This window comes from Rhincodon typus, chromosome 38, assembly GCF_021869965.1.
Source record: "Rhincodon typus isolate 14 chromosome 38, sRhiTyp1.1, whole genome shotgun sequence".
Classification (NCBI taxonomy): Eukaryota; Metazoa; Chordata; class Chondrichthyes; order Orectolobiformes; family Rhincodontidae; genus Rhincodon; species Rhincodon typus.
In genome coordinates this window covers 2094065-2111673 of record NC_063369.1, presented here as the reverse complement: position 1 = coordinate 2111673, position 17609 = coordinate 2094065, and the positions used below count along the sequence as shown (strand labels likewise).

The 17609-nt window shown below is 41.1% G+C and overlaps 1 protein-coding gene across 2 annotated transcripts in view; it reads left to right on the top strand.

Moving 5' to 3' along the window:
* Window positions 1-17609, top strand: part of raver1 (ribonucleoprotein, PTB-binding 1) — a 36933-nt gene that overhangs the window by 1143 nt on the left and 18181 nt on the right. For both annotated transcript variants that reach the window (XM_020515235.2, XM_020515237.2), the window contains exons 2-6: window positions 6177-6243; window positions 7993-8462; window positions 10776-10967; window positions 11373-11502; window positions 12562-12665. In XM_020515235.2, coding sequence (XP_020370824.1) covers window positions 6177-6243; window positions 7993-8462; window positions 10776-10967; window positions 11373-11502; window positions 12562-12665 — 963 coding nt within the window. The remainder of the gene's footprint in view (window positions 1-6176; window positions 6244-7992; window positions 8463-10775; window positions 10968-11372; window positions 11503-12561; window positions 12666-17609) is intronic.

Genomic DNA, 17609 nt, shown 5'->3' with positions numbered 1-17609 from the left:
GGAGTTCCATGTACTTATGGTTTCATTCTGTATAAATTGAAGGAACATATCAATAGCAGTGCTGTTTACATGTTTTCACATCTATTTTGGGATCTTTGAGTAACACAAAGAAACTTTGTGAGTTGGCACTTGTAGCCATTTGTTATCTTTGTGAATCACAGCAGATACTAGTTGTTCCCAATGGTTTTTTATTGTATGTGTACTGAAAGTGATGGAACTTAGTGTCTTTCAGACTTTATTATCATTTAAGCATAACCAGGCACAAGTATTTCAAGCAAGTATTTTAATTCGAGCCCCATTCACATGAACGCAAGTGGAACTCCTGTCTCAGCTACAATACCAGAAATTCTCAACTGCCGTTAAATGATGCACACTGTTGAATTCCTGACTGCAATATCCTGAATCCATGGGCTAAACTTACTTTCTATTTGGAGCTGTTCAGCAGTTTAATGGTGGTTATGAACTAAGAGGGTAAATGCAGCAATATGCCTGACCTCGACAACTAGTCCTGTGTTCTGAGCAAAAGTGAAATGGTCCACTTTTGCAAAAATCTAATCTGGTGAATTCTGTTGAATGGGTTATCAAATGAACTGGAAATCACTGAACTTTAGTCAGTGGATGATGACGATTCAGGGAAGTGGCTTCTTAAGTTTAATAACCTGGGTGCAATTATAGTTTGTAAATTCCTATACAGAATAACAGAAAATATCTGGAAGTGTATAGTATGATGGGCTGAAATGTAATCTGTATGTGAGCAGATTAATTCAAAAAGAACAAGTTAGAATTACATAACATTCAAGGCAATGGGCCTAGTGCGAGAAGGTGCGATTAGTCTATATGGTAGTATACTTTTGACAGTACAGATTTGATAGGCTGAAGGGCCTGTTCTGTATGAATTTATGACTCCAGATTGCATTCTAGTGAGCATTCATGGAGCATGACAGACTTGATGCTAGAGAAGTGTGCATTTCACTGAACTTGCATAAGCTAAGACAAGCATATTCTCATTTAAGGTTTTATTGAACCAGGCTTGTTTAATGTCAGCATTGTGGTTATGTGTGTGGTGGCTGAATTTGATGATACAAATTTTGGTAGTAGAATAAGTTATGAAGAGGACATTAGTCTGCCAAGGAATATAGATATGTTAAAAGAGTGGGCAAAAATTCAGCAGATGGAATATGATGTGAACTGGCCTATTCTGGCAGGAAGAATAGAAAAGCAACATATTAATGAATGGAGAAAGATTGTAGAATTTGGATGTACAGAGGGATCTGGGTGTCCAAGCACATGAAACACATGATTAAGAGGACAAATAGGGATGTGGTCTTTTCCTGTAAGAAGAATGGAGTGTAAAACTAGAGAAGCCTTTTTATGACAGTAGCACAGAGTGTTGGTAAACCCACATATTGAGTGTTGTGTAAGCTTTGGTTTCCTTGTTTAAAAAAGATATAATTGCACTAGAAGCATTTCAAAGAAGGTTCACGCGGCTGATTCTTATCTTATATGGAAAGGTTGGACAGATTGCACTTCTAGCACTTGGAGTTCAGAAGAACGAAATGTGGACTTAGAGGATCTTACATGGGAGGATATTTCTCCTTGCGGGGAAAGACTACAAATAAAGGACACAGTTTTTGAAAAAAGGGTCACCCACTTACGGAGCTGAGGACAATCTCTTTTCTCTGAGATTGGTGTGTCTGTGGAACTCTGTTCCCCAGAGAGCAGCGGAGGTAAAGTCATTGAATATTTTAAGGCTGTGACAGATTATTGACTAACAAGAGTATCAAAGGATATCATATAGGGTATCATTCAGAGGGAAGACATGACAGTGGAGTTGAGGACATGGTCAGATCAGCCCTAATCTTATCAAATGGCAAAGCAGGCTCGAGAGACTGAATGCCCTCATCCTGCTAATTTGTATCCTTTTACATAATTCTTGCTGGAACACAATCTGTTTTCCCCCTTCCCTATAAAACTCTGCAATATTTTGTTCAACTTGATATATTTTAACCTCTTCATTTGATTTATTTTTCCCCTCCATGTGTTGAATGATCGTGTTAATATAAAGGCTGAGGTTTAACCACAGACATCAGAACAAAATTAAGTGCAGATTGATTTTGCCATCATGTTGGGGTTGAAAGTTTTGGTTATGTTCTCCTTAATTTACAACACACAGTTCCCTGAAATTACAAAAGGAGTTCTGCACATTAAGAAGTTTCAGGTCATAGTTCATTTTCATTTCAATATCTCCCCACCTGGACATTGTATAGCAGGCTCTGATTTTGCAGCTTTTCTGTGCTTTTTACAGCACAAGTTATCATTGGGATAGTTAGACCCTTTTTTATTCAAATTCCAAAATGCTGATAACACTAACACATTAATATCCAGCTGTTAACATGCTTGCAACACCTGAATATCAAGGTATAAAAGTTTCTAATCACTTTCAGAATTGTTTTATCTTGCTCCTCCTGCTTTCCTCTTCAAAGATCTGTGTTTGTTTGATTAACCGTGCCTCCGTCGTTGTCCCAAATTTCTGCTGTTCACCACCTCGTTGTTTGCTGTTACCCCGTTTAAAACACTAGGGTCTGCCTCACTGTGGAAAACAAAGGTTTGTGCAAGTTTAGTATTCTACATGTTGAAATGTGCCAATTTCGCAACTTGGTTAAAATTTTGCCTGAAAAATGTACTTATTCAATAGGTATCTCATTTCCCTTGTCCTGTTTGTCAGAGCAAGGTGATATCAGTGTGAGGTTCCTTTCTCTTGCCATCACCCCCACTTAAACAATACAGGGAAGTGGGCAGAAAGAGGGTGATGAATTATTTGAAATAATGTGAGTTAGACAAAGTAACAAGAGTCCCAAGATAAATTTGTTAAATTAACTGCTCCCAAGTTAGGCACGGAATGAGGGCAGCAGTTCATCAGAGTGAACAAAAACAAATTTGCTGGAAAAGCTCAGCATGTCTGGCAGCATCTGTGCAGGAGAAAACAGAGTTAACATTTAGGGTCCGGTGACCCTTCCTCAGAACTTTTTTTTTTAGTTCATCAGAGTGGCCCTGTGAAAATAAACAAAAGGTTTATGATTTTTAGCTGTTGACCAATGCCTGGAACTTCCACACTTGGAAGTTGTCTGAAGCAAGATGAAGTTTGGCTGTTATATTTAAATATTTTCCTCCCATCCATGCATTTGCTGTATCAGCTGTTGTAGTTCACTTTCTGTGCCCATGTGAAAAGTGAGGTCTTGAGCAGCCAATGCCCACAGAACTGTGTGTGAGAGTTAATGCCTAGAGAGGGCTAGCAAATAAGTGTGGTTACCAGTGACTGAAACCCTTGTTCCCTGCATGCATCAAGCCTTGAAATTGCATGTTACTTTAATACTTGTACTGTGACCCCTATGAATAAACTTGATCCTGTTTCCTCAATCTATCTTATGGAGAAACACCTTTTAAGCTACCATTCAAAATTCGAGGAAAATTATGGGAAAAGCAGACTGCTCTAAACCAAGAAGACTGCAGTTTTAACTAAGTTACTGGAACTCTGTGAATTGCATTGACACTTGATTTGTTTAAGCAGTGGGGAGGATTGTTGGACTCATCAGTTCTGTAGACTTGTGTTTTGCACAGAAACAGCCATTTGATTGGTCTTTCAATCTGAACTGTTGTGGGGTCAGATGTAATCAGCACGACAACTCTCTGGCTCCTGGGCAAGTGGCTAATACAGAGGCAAAAAAAGACAGCATCTCTCACTCACTCTCTTGCAGAAAGCAAGGTAACAAAGAACTGGAAGAGAGCTAGCTGTTCTCACTCTCCATTTTTCCTATAAGGCTGCTGCCTCGAACCATTGACTTAGAGAATGAACAATTAAAATACCAACTGCCCTGTGTCTGCAATAAAGAACCAAAACGATTTGGAAAGATGATGATGATTGATGAAATGGATTTAGAGGAAAGCAAAGAGACACCTCATTGAATCCTGTGGATTGGTGCTATTGAACAGTGTTGCACTAATATTCCTTTCTCCGTTCGTAAAATCTCTTTTTTTTGTCTTTGTCTGCATAGAGGTTTAAGAAGAAGTAGAGTTTAGGTTACAGAATTATAAGTTGATAATTCATATTTTGTTTGCCTGTGTTTAGACCTGATTTACTTGTAATAAATAGTAGTTTTTTGTTAAGTGCAAATATCTTGTCAGTGCTTTTTGTTAACCTGCATTCAACAGACAGGAGCATTTGGGGACTTGGAGTAATTTGATGAAATCAGTAACATTTGTGATGACCCCCTGGTGAAGAGAGGCTTGAGTATCAGTGTACTTTTCCAAGAGTGCATTCTGCCAGACAATGAAAACTATTTGTTTTTAAATTCTCAGATTTGGTTCATTGGAATAAATCCTCGCAGAGTTTGCAGAACTCTTAAATTATTTCAATTGGAGTGCTAATAAGGAATTTAAGGCTAACACAATTTTTTCAAGTGAAGTAAAATAAGTTGTGTTGAAGCGTTTGCATGATTTTTCTGCTCTGACTTGTTTCCTGTTCAGGTAAGAGGCAGCCAGGATGCTGCCGAGATGCATTTGTTCTTTCATCTTGTTGGAAGAGCTGTGTAACGTTATAGTGTATGCTTCCTGAGTGAATAATTATTGCAAGAGCAAGCATTTTCCCCTGTCTCCCACAATGCTGAGAGAGATCCGACTGAATGTCAGAATCCATCACCTTAACATCTTTTGAATTTGAGCAATCTTCGAGGTTCTTTTGTCTGTTTTCCTCCTTCCCTGAAACCCTAGAATTTGGATTGACAGACATTTCCATAGGAGTCAGGTGGTTTCCAGCACTGAATCTCACTAGCCATTGTTTATCCAGGTGATAACGGGGGCTACAAACCAGGCTGACTGTGTCTTGGTATGACGATTTTGTCTTTCCAACAGGTGTTCCAGGAGCCTGTCTAGCATCATTGTAGCTAAAATTAACTCTCTCACCACTGAACTAAATGTCTCGAACATTGTTACTCTGTGCGGGTCACTAATTTACTGGCTGAACTTATTAAGGTGTAGATGCATAAATATTTGAAGAAGGAAAGGCAGGAACATTATTCAGTGCACTCATGTTGAAACAAAAGCTGGTGGATGCTGTAGAATTTATAGAGGAGACTGATTTGCGCTGTTTCCAGTGCTAGCTGGTTCATTTTAGACATGATATTTGACTGATGGACCACCACAGTAAAAATTCTTATTGATACCAGAATTAGTTATACATGTTAAGGGGCTTTTGAACTTGATCCATTCACAGCATATGGAAGGGACAACAGTTATCGCCCAATTCCTAACTACCCTTGAGAAGGTGATCAGCTGTCTAATGGCTTGCTTGTCCAGTTAAGAGTTGGTCACATTGTTTTGGGTCAGGAGTCACCTATTGATCAGACTTGCAGGTGGGGATGGCAGATTTCCTTCCCTTCAAGCTGTTTGTGACTGGATTGATGTTGCTCCAAACCAGTTGTTTCAAGGTCACGATTATGGCTTTTACATTGCCACGTTGTGATTTGACCGTGTGTTTGCAGATTAGAAACTCGCGTTAAAAGATTGTTAAACTGGACCTGTTGATTGCTAGTCCAGTAACGAAACCACTTTACCATGCCCACATCCTATTTTTTTAAAAAAAACAAGTTCGTAGTAGCTGATTATATCATTCAGAGCAGGTTAACGAGACAGTGTCAGATTTTTTTAAAGTTTGAATGTGAGATGAGTGAAAGAATGTTTTTCACTGCTTGGTGAATAGTTAAAAGAAACTTCAAGTGACGACTGAGTGAACAAAGGAGGAAGTTAAAATAAATCTTTTCATAAGGTTACTGGAAGGTGAACTGTTTTGCCGTAAGTGGATATTGGGCTCCAGGCTATTGTTTTAGAATAGAATTCAATTGTTAACTCAAATTGGAGCATTTGATCATTATCACTGGGTCAATATGCCAACCAGTTGCTGACCAAGTTGTAATTTTTGTGGCTGAGTTGCAGTGACATGTTTTTTGAAGTGAATTGGTGTGAACTAGTTTGGTACATTTGCTCTTTTTTGGTCTAAGGAACAAATGGAATCCATCATTAAATCTCTACATGTACCAGTAATCATTCAACCCAGAAAATGCAATCTTCACTTTAACCACATTAAAAGTTTCTCACCAAAATTAATTTGTCTTGTCTTATAGGAGGTCTATGAACTGCTGAGCGAGTATGATCTAAAATACTGTTTTGTGGACAAATACAAAGGAACAGGTAAGTGTCCTCTGCCTTCACCGACCTCCCCAAATCCAGAAATTCAGGACAGACTGAAGTAAAACTGCTTGATTTGTCCAAAAGCAATAAATACATGCTGGGATTTCCAGCGTTGTGATGAGGTGCACTCTCTATTATGAAAATCCGAGGATTCCTAAAGTCTGTCTGTCTGGTACAGCAGACCACTTCCCCACTGCACACGTGGTTATTTATAAACATTAGTTATTTTTCTGGATGAATCATTCTAAACATTTAGTTTTCTTGATATTTGTTGTGACTTTCCTTTTCATTCATTTCCTTTATTTTCATATTCTTAAATATAATTTGGAGTTAATCTGTTTCAGTAAGGTTTCACATAAACTGCCCTCTTGCAGGCAGCAGAAGTGAATCCTGTGCACCCTGCCCCATCCTTTATCCCTCTTTGCACTTGGAGTACCTTGTTGCCTTTCTCACCTTTTGAGAGCTGATTAATAAGTTATGGCTTCGTGCTTGCTTCCAGTTGAGGGGAAATTTGCCGAGTCACTTGTTCCAGGTTATTTGTGACCACACACCTAGATGCTGACATTTTCATTCAGTTGCACATTTTGTCCAGGTTTCTGGATGAAATGGTAATATCTTAAAATCTCTTGAGGAATGCTGACTTGACTTTGGATTTAGTCCAAAAATTTCTTTTATGCAGTTATCATTTGCAACTGAATATATGTTTAGGCAGTTTGGGGTACCAGTAGCTGTGACGATGCAGAACCATTTACTTGTGTATATGTCAGTAGATTTGGAAGTGGCACTATTACCTTTGCTTTGTTTTGGTGTCTGCATAATGCTGTTCTTGTCAATCACACACTGATTCTGTGATTCAGTCTCAACTGTTACGAATCCTGATTGTTAGAAAAGCTTTGAATGAAGGGAACTGAACAGAAAGGAGAAGCTGAATAACTAAATGAGGGAATGTTTGCTAATCTTTTCGAAAGGCGATGTCCCAAGGTGATGCTGATTTTGCTCATTCAAATAACCCTGCTCCTGAGTGCAGTAACTTCCTACAGCTCTTTTCAGATTCTGCATTTTTAGTTCTGGTTTATTGTGCTGTCATGTTTCAGACTAATCTTTAGCTTACAAGGGAGTCATATTGTACGGAGGGTCCAGACAGAAAAGTGGGTTGGAGGTCACAGTCCGATCGGCTGTGATCTTGCTCAATAATTGAGCAAACCCATGGGGCTGAATGGATTATTCCCGTGCCTGTTTCTTATCATTTTCCTTCACCCACCAATGGGATGTTTGTTTTCAACTGCCTGGTTCTGATCTCTGGAATTCCTTACAAAAGCCCTTCCTCATTTTAAGGCCATCCTTAAAGCCTGCCTCTTTGAGAAAACTTTGTTAGCACGTCCTACTATCTTCTATTTGGCCCAAGTGTCAATTTTGAGCTGTTTGGACTCACAGCAAACACCTTGGAACATTTCAGTATATTCAAGCTGCTATGTAAATACCAGTTGAAGTTTATCCTTTTTGCTGTAATTGAGCTGTTCATCACTGGGGAGAAAAGCAGCACAGTTACTGAACACTGTCCAGTGATTCTGCATTCTCTTTGCTAGCAAGTGGAGACAGATCTCATTTTGACAATCCCCTCCTCACTCACATGTTTGGGCAATACAGCAAGGTTGCCCACAGAGCTGGTTCCAGCAGAATTGGGGGAGAAGAGGTTTCAGAGGTCAGTTAAATTAACTTTTTCTTTTTCTTTTTCTTGTTCATTTCCAGCTTTTGTCACTTTATTGAACAGGGATCAAGCAAATGATGCCATTGAGAAATTTCATCAATCCACTTTGCGGGATCGAGAGATTTCAGTGCAGCTGCAGCCCACTGATGCTCTCCTCTGCATTGCAAACCTGCCTCTCTCCTTTACTCAACAGCAGTTTGAGGAACTGGTGCGGCCTTTTGGGAACCTGGAACGATGTTTTCTCGTATACAGTGAGATTTCTGGACACTCAAAAGGATATGGTTTTGTGGAATACATGAAAAAAGACTCTGCTGCCCGTGCTAAATCGGAGCTCCTTGGAAAACAGCTGGGCACACGAACCCTGTATGTTCACTGGACTGATGTAAATCAACTGACTCTTGACCTCATTCATTCCAAGTGCCTGTGTGTGGATAAACTGCCACATGATTATAAAGACCTGCCAGCGCTCAGCCAAGCCTTCAGCAACATCTATGAGCCAACATATTGTCAGGTATGAACAATGGTCACAGGCGACTGTGAAGACTGGAAAAGTCTAGAAACTTACTAAAAACTGTGAGCAGCAGTCACACATCATTCTATGCTCTGTGCATCTATTTAGGGCTCAGAGCTAGGCTTCTTGTTTCCATCTCCACGCCTCGATCCGTTGTCACTATGTGATCTGAGAATGAGACCAAAACTCTCTGTGAACACAGTGGGGGGGGAAAATGAATTGGCCAGTAGTTGAGGTTGTGCAACCTGTCTTCAGTTCTTGTTTGATAACACAATGTGGAGCTGGAGGGACACAACAGGTCAGGCAGCATCGGAGAAGCCAGAAAATTGACGTTTCTGAAGAAGGGTCCCGACCCGAAACATCAACTTTCCTGCTCCTCTGATGCTGCCTGGCCTGCTGTGTTCCTCTAGCTCCAGTATCTGCAGTTCTTGCTGTCTTCAATTCTCATTTCTCCCCTTCCTCACTTTCGGAAGACTCCATCCCTTTCACTTGAGCTTTGGCTGATCACTGATGTTCATCGCTTGTATGTTAATTGTGTGTTTCACTTGGCCTCGAACTAGAAAATGCCATTGCAATAATTGACATCATCCCGTAGCTACTGAGCATGTGCTGATGATAGGCCTATTACACTCTTGCTCCTGCCTCATTCGTTTATCCCTCTCTGCTTGCTGTGTTTTGTTTGGATCAGAAGCTTTTCCCACGTGTACCTCTGTGCTTACTGTTCCCTCTTTCTCCTCCATTCCACTGAACGTAATCTCAATCATTTGAGCTGGTGCTTGAGCATTTTGATTACAGCTGGGTTTATACTTCACTGTCATTCATTTTGATGTTGTTGAGTATGGCTGCCGATGAAGGAATGCTTGACATATACCGCTTTCAATGCTATTATTTTTATGCATCTTTTAATTGTGTCTGATTCTCGAGCCTTGTACTGATATTCCTGTTTTCTTAAATACGCTGTAGTCTATTTTCTTTCTTTTGTAATTGTGTCTTGGGAGATTAAAAGGTCTGGTATGTGGGAGCCAACTCGCTAAATGCTGTCCCCTCCACACTTCACTTCAGCTCTGATGAAAAGTTGTCTAGACTCAAAATGTTAGGTTGCTCTCTCTCCATGGATGCTGACCCGCTGTGATCTCCAGCATTTGTTGTTTTCAATACAGATTCCAGCATCTGCGGTAATTCGCTCCTACATTTTGTTTAATCGACACTAAACCCAGATTTATAAATCACTGAAGATCTATTTGTGTAGGTCGGAGGGGTTCCTCTGCAAGTACAATGGAAAAAAATGTAAACAACTGGAATCTGTCACCTCCTTTAACAGTCCCACTGACTCTACAGATCATTTAGCACTGCGCCATGCATTCTATCCAGATGCTGATCTCGAACACAGTGAGATTTTGCAAGCTTCTGATCAGCTGCTTCCTGCGTGTTACTGTGCATCGAATGCTGATTCGTTTGTCCTTGTGAAACAGTCCTTTATTATAGACCAGTGCTTTGTCAGTGCTGTTTACAGCACTTCTTGCAAGCCTTGTCTCTTTATGATTGGTTTGAATTCAAATGTTTAGTCTTGATTTACTGTGTGTTGGTTGTGTTCTGTGGTAGGTTGAATTTGAGCTAATTTGTTCTGAATTGCCAGTGATGGCAATTTCCCCAAGAAACTTTGAGCTATTCTATCGGTGTTTTCTGTTTGCTATTGTTTGCAGACTGCTCTGAACAAACGTTTGGTATTGAACTCCTCCCTTTGTGGAAGTGTTGGCCACAGCTGATTGTTCACATTCTTAACGATGGTTTGGAACATCTGTGAGCTGTTCCATAATAATGTTGGAATTTATACAGCATCATTATCTGAAATGCCCCCCTCCCACCTTGAGAACCTCTTCAATTCAATATTAGGATTGGCTGAAAGCTTGGTAGCCACTGTAATGCCTTATTTTCATGTTCATGAATAAGTAGCAATTTGCCTCATTCCACTTCTGAATTGGCAGCTGCATACAACCTGAAAGCTGGATGCTTGCTTCAAGCTGTCCAAGCATTCTAATCGTTTTAAACCTATTGAAAACTCTGACTTACCCCCATTTTCTCAGCAGCAGGATTAGACTCCCTGCAGTGCCCAACACAGTCCATAGACTGGGGCAGCACCAGTGAACCTGTGGCACAACAAGACTATGTGTTCTCAGGGATGAGGTGGGGGAACTCTTCACAATCACCTTGTCTGTTATTTATTTAGTTATTTGCTCTTTTTTTGTCTCTTTCATCCATTTCCCATCTGTTACTTCTGCCACCACCTATATCTTGTGTCTGTCCTTTGTGCAGCTGGCTCAGGGACCTGATGGGCAATTCCGAGGTTTTGCAGTTGTGGAATATGAAGCTGCGGAACAAGCTGAGCAAGTGCAGAAGGAGACTGACGGCCTCTGGGTTGATGGGAACCACATTCGGGTTTCATTCTGTGCACCTGGACCCCCTGGGCGGAGTATGCTTCCTGCACTGATAGCAGCTCAGGCTATGGTGAGTACCCCCTTTAGTTTGTGTATTTAAGCATCGGATAACCGTGACCTATTTTAGACCAAGGTAGGTTTGCAGAACCGAACTGGCTTTAAGCAATGGCCTTTTGGAATTTGGTGTACAATCTGGTAGAGCAGTAAGATGATGCTTAACCACAATGCCCCACCTTGCCTGTTGAAATATTACATTTGTATAGCCATTGAGATGAGTTATCAGAGAACAGCCAGTGGCTGTGGAACTGGATTTCCTTACGGCTGCAATTCTCATCTGTGGCAGTAAGGGGCTGAGATCCTGTTGTTGCAATGGGATGGCTCCAGTAAAATCTTTATTCTATGTTGGGGAAATGTGAAGTTAATACAAACACAAAAATGTATAGTAAAATTGCATTGTTTTGCCTCTTTTTCCCAGGCTATGAACCGTGGAAAGGGTCTTCTCCCAGAACCGAACCCTGTGCAGATTCTGAACAGCCTCAGTAATCCAGCGACATTGCAGCTTCTCCTAAACCCGTTAATTCATGGAGGCACTGGCGCGCAGCAGGGTGAGAGCTGGCTACCCGAGTCACCATAACAGACATGTCTTAATTCATACCCAGTTGGTGTCCTCTGTTTACTCACTGTGTCAGGATATGTTGATACAGGTTAAACTGGAGCTGCACAGGCTGGTAACTGGCTGTCACCAGAACCTGTTTATAAAGAGCATTCCGACTACAGATGATCATTTAGGCACTTGCCATGCCATATTTTGATTTAAGTATACTTCATAACTTGATGTTATGACCACAACGATTTGCATAAGGGAGTCTTTCAATATATATCATTATCAGACTTATAATTTCTGCAATACTCAAAATCTTCTCTTGCTGTCCTGTGAGAGCGTACAATCGAGAGTAGGCCATTTGGCCAATCAAGCTGACTTCACCTTTTTAGACATGGTAATTGTACAATTTTAATCTCAATTCCTTGCTTCTCTCTCTCAATATTTTTCAAGTGTATTCCTATTGTAAGTGCAGTGCAGCAATTTGTCCTTACATGGCATTACTCATGGCTGCTTTAGTGCACGGTTTTGATTGTTAGCTCCGACCCTAGCCTTTTCCCTTTCGGCTACAAGTCTAGCCTGTTGCAGTTTGTCAAGTAGTAATTGAAACGGGCCTTGAGGGAAATTTGTACTGATTAGGGAAGCAGGAACAGATGTCACTGCATATGATGAGTTACCCTGGAAGAGTTGTCAGTGCATCTCCTCCTCGAGTTACTGGATTCCATGTGATGAAGGGAGGGAGTTTTATCCAGGAATGATGATGCTTATCCAAGTCAAGATAGTGCCGTGCCTGAGATGGTAGAGTTTAATTTCTGGTTCACGTGGGAAGTTTGCACGTATCAAGTGCTCCACATCAGAAAATGGAGCCTTTTGGCATCTTGGAGAGTATCTAGTTCTCAGAAAGCTTTCTTTCTGAATTTGTGTAAATAGATTTTAATTATTTCTGATCCAGTCATTTAATTTCTGATTATCTGAAAACATTTGAATACACTAAAGAAAAATGTAAACTTTAACTGTGTAAACTGAACCAGGGATGCTAACCATAAGACTTTACTTTCTTCAGGAATTCTGGGAGCTGCCCCTTCAATGCCTCTGCTGGGGAATCCTGGATTAAGTGCAGCCCTCTTACAGTTGGTTTTACAGGGACAAAACCCAGCACAAACTCAGGTAAATTACCAACTGTGCAGCAAGTCATTGTAAGCCAGCTCGAGGAGTTGCAAGTTCACTTGGTTTATTTCAGCTTTAGGGTGTCTTGTAGTGGTGATCTGAAGAAATACACTTAGCTTTGGAGGCTTTGTGTTTTCGGTGGTGACATTTTGCTCCATTTTTCCTTTCTTCTTGCTCTCCCTTTTTGTTCAGTCTCCAAGAAGGTTAGCATGGAGTTCTCCTCTCGCAGGGATACTGCACCTTTTAAAATATCAGTGCTGGCAGAGATCAGCATGACAGGAAGTCACCGAAAACAACACTGTCAGCCATAGGTTCTTCAGATTTTTCCTATAGTTCTAACTGCTCTTGGGAATTTTATACAATTACTAACAGTTGTTGGTCCAGTAGCTGTTCCTGTGTTTTTAAGAGGGTAACAATGATGCTTCTAGTAAATGAATGCACAGCTGCACAATCCTGTATGTAGCAGATTTCCACAGGCTTCATTTGTTTTGAATTCCAATTTTAAAAATAATAAAATAGAACTTGATTGGTTCAGGAACTTCTCTTTAGCTTTTGGTATTTTTTCTTTACAGGGCTTGAACTGGCTGCTGAGTAATTACAAGTCAAGTTCAAACTGTTAAGTTCAACTTAAAAACTGATCATCTGGACCAATGCACTGGTCACAGCTATGCGTCCACCCTTATGGAGGCTGAGAGCAGTTAGGCTCGAGACGGCTTGTTGCTGCATGATTATCAGATAGATGTGTAACTGGATAATTCAAGGGTGTTATTGGTTTATATGATAATTTGCTCAGTTTTAGGAAGTTAGCCCTGCAGATTCGTGGCTTGACTGTTTGTCAAGCCCCTCCAAATGTGGTACAAATGGGCCATATTATCCCACAACCAGCTGAGCTTGGTCTCCTGTTTGCTTTGTGGAGATCTGCCAGAAGCTTTTGGAAGTACATCAACCTCTGAGGCAATCCCTCATGACCCAAGGTGATTTTGATCCACTCTAGAGTCATGAGTCCTGTGGTGACAGAACAGTCCGATGCTGGATCTGCACATACTGCTGTGGTTGTTTGGGTGATTTCTCTTTTCATAGTCAGAGTTTTATGGTACAAAAGAGACTTTCATCCCATTGTGCCCATACTGGTCATCTACCAATTCCAGTTTCCCAGCACTTGGCCTCTAACCGTATGTGCCATGACATTTCCAGTCATCATCTGAATACCTCCTAAATGTTGTGATAGTTCCTGCCTCTGCCACCCTTTTCAGGCAGTGAGTACCAGATACCCACAACCCTCTGGGTGAAAAATTACTTCCTTAGATCCCTTCTAAACCACCTTTCTCTTAGTTTAAATTTATGCCCTCTGGTTATTGACTAAGTGGAAAACTTTCTCCCTATCTGCCCAGTCCCAAACCCCTCAAATTTGTAGACCTCAATCAAGTCGCTCCTTGGCCTTCTCTGCTCTGAGGAAAACAATCCCAATCTATCTAATTCTTCTTCAAAGCTGAAACCCTCCAGCAGAAGTAACATCCAGCTAAATCTCCTCTGCACCCTCGAGTAATCTGTCTCGCGTAATCTGAAGTTTATTACAAACTCCTGCTTGTGCTTGACCTCCACCTGGGCTGGTCGATGATTCTCAAAGTGACAGCTTCATGATTCTTGCTTCTGCAGTTTGGGCAGGCTTGAATTAAGGTACATTTTTTTTCCCAGTGAAGCTTTGAGAACGTCCTTGAAGCCCTTCCTCTGCCAATCTGGTAACTGCTTCCCATGTTGAAGCTTGGAGCAGAGAGCTTATTTGGTGAGTCTTGTCAGCTGTATGAATAATGTGACCTCCCAAGCCCAGTTGATTGACCATAACCAGTGCCTTGATAGGGAATGTTCGCCTGAGAGAGGAATCTGAGATTGGAGTACCCATCCTGTCTATGGATTTGTAAGATTTTCCAGAGGCATTGCTAGTAATATTCCTCTTGGGATTTAAGCTGTTTGCTGTACACTGTGTGCCTTCATGTACAGAAATGCAGGCAACACTGCTGTCCTGTAGACCATAGGCTTGGTGCCAGATTTGAGCTGTTTATTGTCAAACAGTCTGCCTCCCTTGGCTGACTGAAGAACAATGTTGAATTTCATTGTTGATGTCGGCCCTTGCTGATAGGAGGCTTTCAGGGCCGGGAATTGGTTCATGTTCTCCAGCAATAATTAGGGTGGCAGTGTTTTATAGCAAGAGTAGGCTGGTAGACCATGTTTAACCTAAGGCCTATTCACACTCCTGCTTCTGAATGCATTGACAGTGGTTTGGAGCATGTGCACACTCCCATCTGTGTACTGCAGCTCAATCTCGGAGGCCAGGGTGGCCTTGGTTCAGGACTGGAGGTGATGCAGGTTGTACGGTTTCCTGCTTGTACTATATAGAAGCTCCACTCTAGTAGGAAGCTTCATGGCCTTAGAGTGGTTTGTTACACTGGGGAAGGTGGAAGACAGTACTAGTGTGATGACACGGCCTTGCTTGACCCCAACGTATTTGTGATGGCTCCATTGAGGATCATTGCTTGCATCTTGTTGTGCTGTATTTGGAGAATGGTGAAGAATTTCTGCTGGCAGCCAAAGATTTGAAGAAAACACTTTGCAGTCCCTCATGGTTGATGAAGTTGAAGCCCTTGTGAGGTCAAAGAGGGCCATGCTGCTATTTGCTGCTGCTGTCTGCACTATTCTTTGTCTTGTCCTGTTGTGAGGGTCGTGTCCACTGTGCCTTTTAGATAGAATCTGTATTGTGACTCTGGGAGGAGCTGTCCCACAGATGGGAGAAGGACGATGTTCATAATCACATTCCAGACCAGACAGTGAGTGTTGATAGAGTGCAGGGCACGGTCACTGCATACATTCTTTGGTGACTGAAATCCCAGGCTGCTGTGTTCCAGTCCAGAGACACCTCTGTACCAATCAATGAATGAGAATTATGTCAGAAAAATAATTGACGAAAAGAGGAGATTTCTACAACAGAATATATCATAGAAAGATGTGGAAGCGTTGGAAAAGGTGCAGAGGAGATTTACCAGGATGTTGTCTGGAATGGAGGGAAGGTCTTACGAGGAAAGGTTGAGAGAGCTAGGGCTTTTCTCTTTAGAACGACGAAGGATGAGAGATGACTTGATAGAGGTGTACAAAATGATTAGAGGTATAGATAGAGTGGACAGCCAGAGACTTTCCTAGGGTGGAGGTAGCTATTACACGGGGGCATAGTTTTAAAGTGAGTGGAGGTAGATATAGGGGAGACGTCAGAAGTAGGTTCTTTACTCAGAGAGTGGTAGGGGCGTGGAATGTATTGCCGGAGAGGGTAGTGGAGTCGGCCTCAAGGGCATTTAAGTGGTTATTAGATAGGCATATGGATGATAGTATAAGGAAGGGGTGGAGGTTAGATAGACCTTACTTTTAGGGTAAAAGTTCGGCACAACATCCTGGGCCGAAGGGCCTGTACTGTTCTGTACTGTTCTATGTTCTATGGTATCGTAATCTCTACTATTATACTGAAAGTCTTAATTGAGTAAAACTAACATTTCTGTCTCATAATGAAGGTGAAGATTTGGAAGTTTCAGAGCTCACTGCAAGGCAGTGTTGAAAGCATTGCTATTTAAGTACATCAGCAGTCACCCATATATTTTCCTATTATTAGCTAATTACAAAAAGCATGTACTGGTGAGAGTTGGAATCTGTTGGAATAATGGCACATTATACACGTTAGTATAATATTTAAAGCTGTTAGTAAAATTTGCTATGACAATAACCTAAGTATATCAGCAATTATATTGTATGCACCTTAACGCCTCCAGAGGGAAATGTTTTTAACTTTCAGTGATGGAAGTATTTCATCTTTCACCAAAATCAGAAAACCAACTGTCTGATTTTAACTGGAAAAGTTAGCAGGCTGTGTTCTCGCTTTCACTTTCTCCCCTTACCCTGAGGGGACATTAGAATTTTTTTTTTCTCCTCCTCTGCATTCAGGTTAGATGTGGTGATGAGCACCACTTAATGTAGGAATTAGGAGCAGGAGTAGGAAAGAAATTCAGCCCTTCAAGCTATTTAACATGATTGTGGCTGGTCTAATCCTGGTCTCAATTCCACTTTCTTACCTGCTCCTAGGAGTCATTGATCTCAAAGCAGAAGCTCTGTATAACTTGTTGCCTGTGCTTGGAGTGCAGTTGGTGAGATTGTACAGGCTTGCACAGTAAAGTCACAGCAACCTTGAGGCTTTACGCAAAGGCTGTCTTGTGCATTAAGTGTTTACAAGGACTTTCCAAATGATGTATGTCTGACTGTGTTTCTCTGAAATCAGTTGCCTTATATTATCGCACTGTTTACTGAAGCCATCTCAGCTTATGCTCTTGTCCTGCAAGCTAGCCATTAAATTTATCCATGAAGCATATTCTCATTTCCTCACTTCTTTTGTTATGACACTGGCAGAGGAGTGAGCTGGAAGTCAAGACCAACTGCTCCATGAGCTGTCAAAAGTATAATTATCTTAATCCTTCATCAAAAATGGCCAATTTCTTTCTCTTTCTTTTGTTTGATTTAACAGTAAAAGACTTCCACCAGGCTTTTCGATTAAACTCAAAAGCAGCACTTTGATTATAAACAAACTTAGTCCTCACGCAGGTAGTAAACTGGTTATCAACTGAACAGCTGAGAATTTGAGTATGTGTTTTCCTTAGATCCCAAATGCAGGAGTAGGACTAAGACATAGATTACACAGATGTGTAGAGCAATTATGAGTGCAATAATCAGGAAAACCCTATAGATCAAGAGTCCAAATAGAAAGAGTAGAATGCGATGATGTTCTCATGGTTCTTTAGCTACTTCTCGATGAGCATACATCGTTGTCAATCACAGAACAATGGGAAAGAGTGAAGGACTCTTGATACCTAAAATTTTATTAGGTTTCTTTGGAACTTCTTCACTGATAGAGAG